The sequence below is a fragment of the Anneissia japonica genome, unplaced genomic scaffold, assembly GCF_011630105.1.
Source record: "Anneissia japonica isolate Jap-2015-1 unplaced genomic scaffold, ASM1163010v1 scaffold1511_len2985839_cov193, whole genome shotgun sequence".
Lineage (NCBI taxonomy): Eukaryota > Metazoa > Echinodermata > Crinoidea > Comatulida > Comatulidae > Anneissia > Anneissia japonica.
The window spans coordinates 714,033-716,937 of record NW_022685291.1 but is presented as its reverse complement, the minus strand read 5'-3'; the positions used below and the strand labels follow the sequence as shown (position 1 = coordinate 716,937).

The following is a 2,905-nucleotide window of genomic DNA, read 5'->3' as shown; positions in this document are numbered from 1 at the left end:
TATCCCTTATAATATGTCATGCTTTCCAACATTTGCCTTTGTTTGAAAAAAAAAATCTTGCACGCGGATTAATGTACCCATGTACCAATTTTCACGTGCGTAAACATGAGCATGGCGTATTTAATCCTGATTTAATACTTAGGCTATTGTAATAATTATTTATCAACTATAATTGGAATAATAGAAAAATAATAGATAGTAACTTTCAAACAAGTGATCAAAATGTGGAAATAGATCCCAGTAGTTTGCCGCATTTGATGTATTATCCGATATAAACTTTAAAACCTTAATATATATAGGACTAAAACTAAACAAAATATTATTAGCGAAGATCGAATTTATAATTAATGCATCCCATTTTTTCACCATGAAACACCCATTGGTCAGTAATGTAATTTCGTTAGGTTAATCAAAGAGGTACTGACTGGTTTAATTGTCATGCTTGTACACTGGAATGAACATTTTTGTTGGAATGTACCACGATGCATAATTCATAATTCAATCAGGTGAAGAACAAGCAGGTCAAGAACATCACTGGAAAGAAAAGATGTTTCGATACACTCAACATACTGAGGCTCATAGCCTCTGTAAAATTATTCGATTTCATCAATTTAAATTCAACATTTATTTTTATTTATGTATTCTTCAATACTCATCGATTAATAGTCTTTAAATTGCTTTCTCACCTAACAAGAACGAACGTTGTATAAGAAGTCCAGTGATTTGGTACACATTTTCGTTATTAACAGAAAAATGCACTCATTGTCGAAATGACGGTACTCGCTGGTTAATAACTTTTGCGCCATATATCTGTGTATAGTCCTAAATGTTGAATAAATCAAATTGTTGACAATACAGTACCGGTACTCAAATATATAGGATCATGATGTTATAAATCGTATCAAACATATAATTCATCAACGAAAGCTCCTTATCATAACTGTATGAAATGTATTTAGGACAATTATATAAAACTACGTCCAGTTTATTTTAGAAATCAGGAATTCATGAGTCTATAGGGCGAACCATAAACATATTACATATCGTTGTATATTCTTTCGAGCCGGCATTAATGCATAGCCTAATATCATTATCACTATTGTTACTGTATTTTAAAGCACAAAGTGTGAGGTAATGGACGGCCATCTGCCCGCGTTTAGCGGTAATAGTTTAACAGCTGTATTGGCTCTTTTGTCATTGAGCACAATACCAGTGAATAGAACAAACATAGTTTGGGAACGTATCCGTTTCAGACTGCTGTGTGCTGAAACGAACGCTTATTCGAAGAATAAAAAATTAAGAGCTCAATTTCACACGACTGTATAGTCAGGTATAGGTCCTGAATTATTCGTTATCATAAATAGGCCCCTCTTGGATGTAAGCCTGTGGAAACCAAAACCCAAATAAAGTCTATACTTAAACAAATGACGTATACTGTAGTTCAATTAAACATTTTGGTTTAAACCAATCATTTATGACAGCTGTCTTACGAACATAGATTTGTGTTTAATTATAACAACTTTTATAACAATTTTCTTTTGTTTAACATAAGTTCTCCAACACTTGATTAGCGCAATGCAGTGCGTTTAATAGGCATGCACACGCGTGCGCCAACAGTCAGAATGCCACTACTCTTACAGACAGATGATATTAAAATATTCGCTTTTAGATATAAACATTACAAATTTTATTTCACTACATTTTCACAAAAATACTAATTATTTCCCTTCAAATTGCCTACGCAAATCCGAACTATAAATGTTTATATTACCGTACACTGTTTAGTCTTTATATTGTTTATATTTCTATATAACACAAAAAAGTACTCTTAAATAGTATATAAAAGTAAAAAATACATAAAATATAAATTGACACCCTTTGTTTCTTATTTATATGTCCACGCCAATCCGAACTATTAGGCCTATGTTTATTACAATGGTTAATCTTCATAATGTTTATATGTCTATATATACAAAAAGATGTATGCTTATGTACATAAAAAAAGTTAAAAATATATATAATATAATAGTTTATTTTGTTTCTATTGCCTATAAAGTACCGGTACAAAATATAAGAATTATTAAAATTGCATTTAAATATAAAACGAGAAATACAGTCAACTTAACCACCATTACCGTGTTAAACACGAACTGAGAGGGACTGATTTGCCCTTTATGATAAAATACCCTTGTAAAATATTTGAAATCCCATTATTCTTCTGGTTTGGTTGCCCGCCACCAACATATAATGTCAAATATCCTGGTTCGATCAACCAGGAATCCCTGTAAACAGAATACATATTTGGTATTACTGGAAACAAGACAACGCATTTCTCCTTAACTTTAAGTTTGACACGTTGAAATCCAACTAGCTGGATACGCGGGACGGGTTTAGAGAAATTACTCCACTCCATATACAACTGAACAACCTGTAATATAAATAATTGAAAATACAATGTCAGGTTCTCCATAATATCTGATAGTTCTTCTAAACGCGTTTTCTGCCTGCACAATACGTCACAACGCGTTGCTAAGTAGGCCTACATCTCATATCTTTTTGGAATCCCCAGTCGGACGATTGTTTCCAGCAATCTTTTAATCTCTTTCTCAAGACCTTTTTTGTCTTCTCCTTTGAGCTTTCATTAATCGTATATGTAGCCCTTTACCATAAATGGGTTTTATCCTCACTTTTACCCTAGTCACCTGGGCGAATTTATATTAACAAATGAAAAATACATGTGTAAACAAATGTCCCGACATTCATTTTGCAGGCGTATTTTAAATTGATCATGATATACTACCTACACTGACCATGACAATCCACGTGTACGGTATATATATATCTGTCTCTTATACACATCTAGATGTGTATAAGAGACAGATTTCACACGACTGTATAGTCAGGT

At 32.5% G+C, this 2,905-nt stretch overlaps 1 protein-coding gene across 1 annotated transcript in view; it reads right to left on the bottom strand.

Annotated features, from left to right (window-relative positions):
• Positions 1-1,486: 1,486 nt before the first annotated feature.
• Positions 1,487-2,905, bottom strand: part of LOC117109938 (probable beta-D-xylosidase 5) — a 17,444-nt gene continuing 16,025 nt past the window's right edge. Inside the window, exon 10 of the mRNA XM_033252439.1 lies at positions 1,487-2,428. Coding sequence (XP_033108330.1) covers positions 2,132-2,428 — 297 coding nt within the window. The 3' untranslated portion in view covers positions 1,487-2,131. The remainder of the gene's footprint in view (positions 2,429-2,905) is intronic.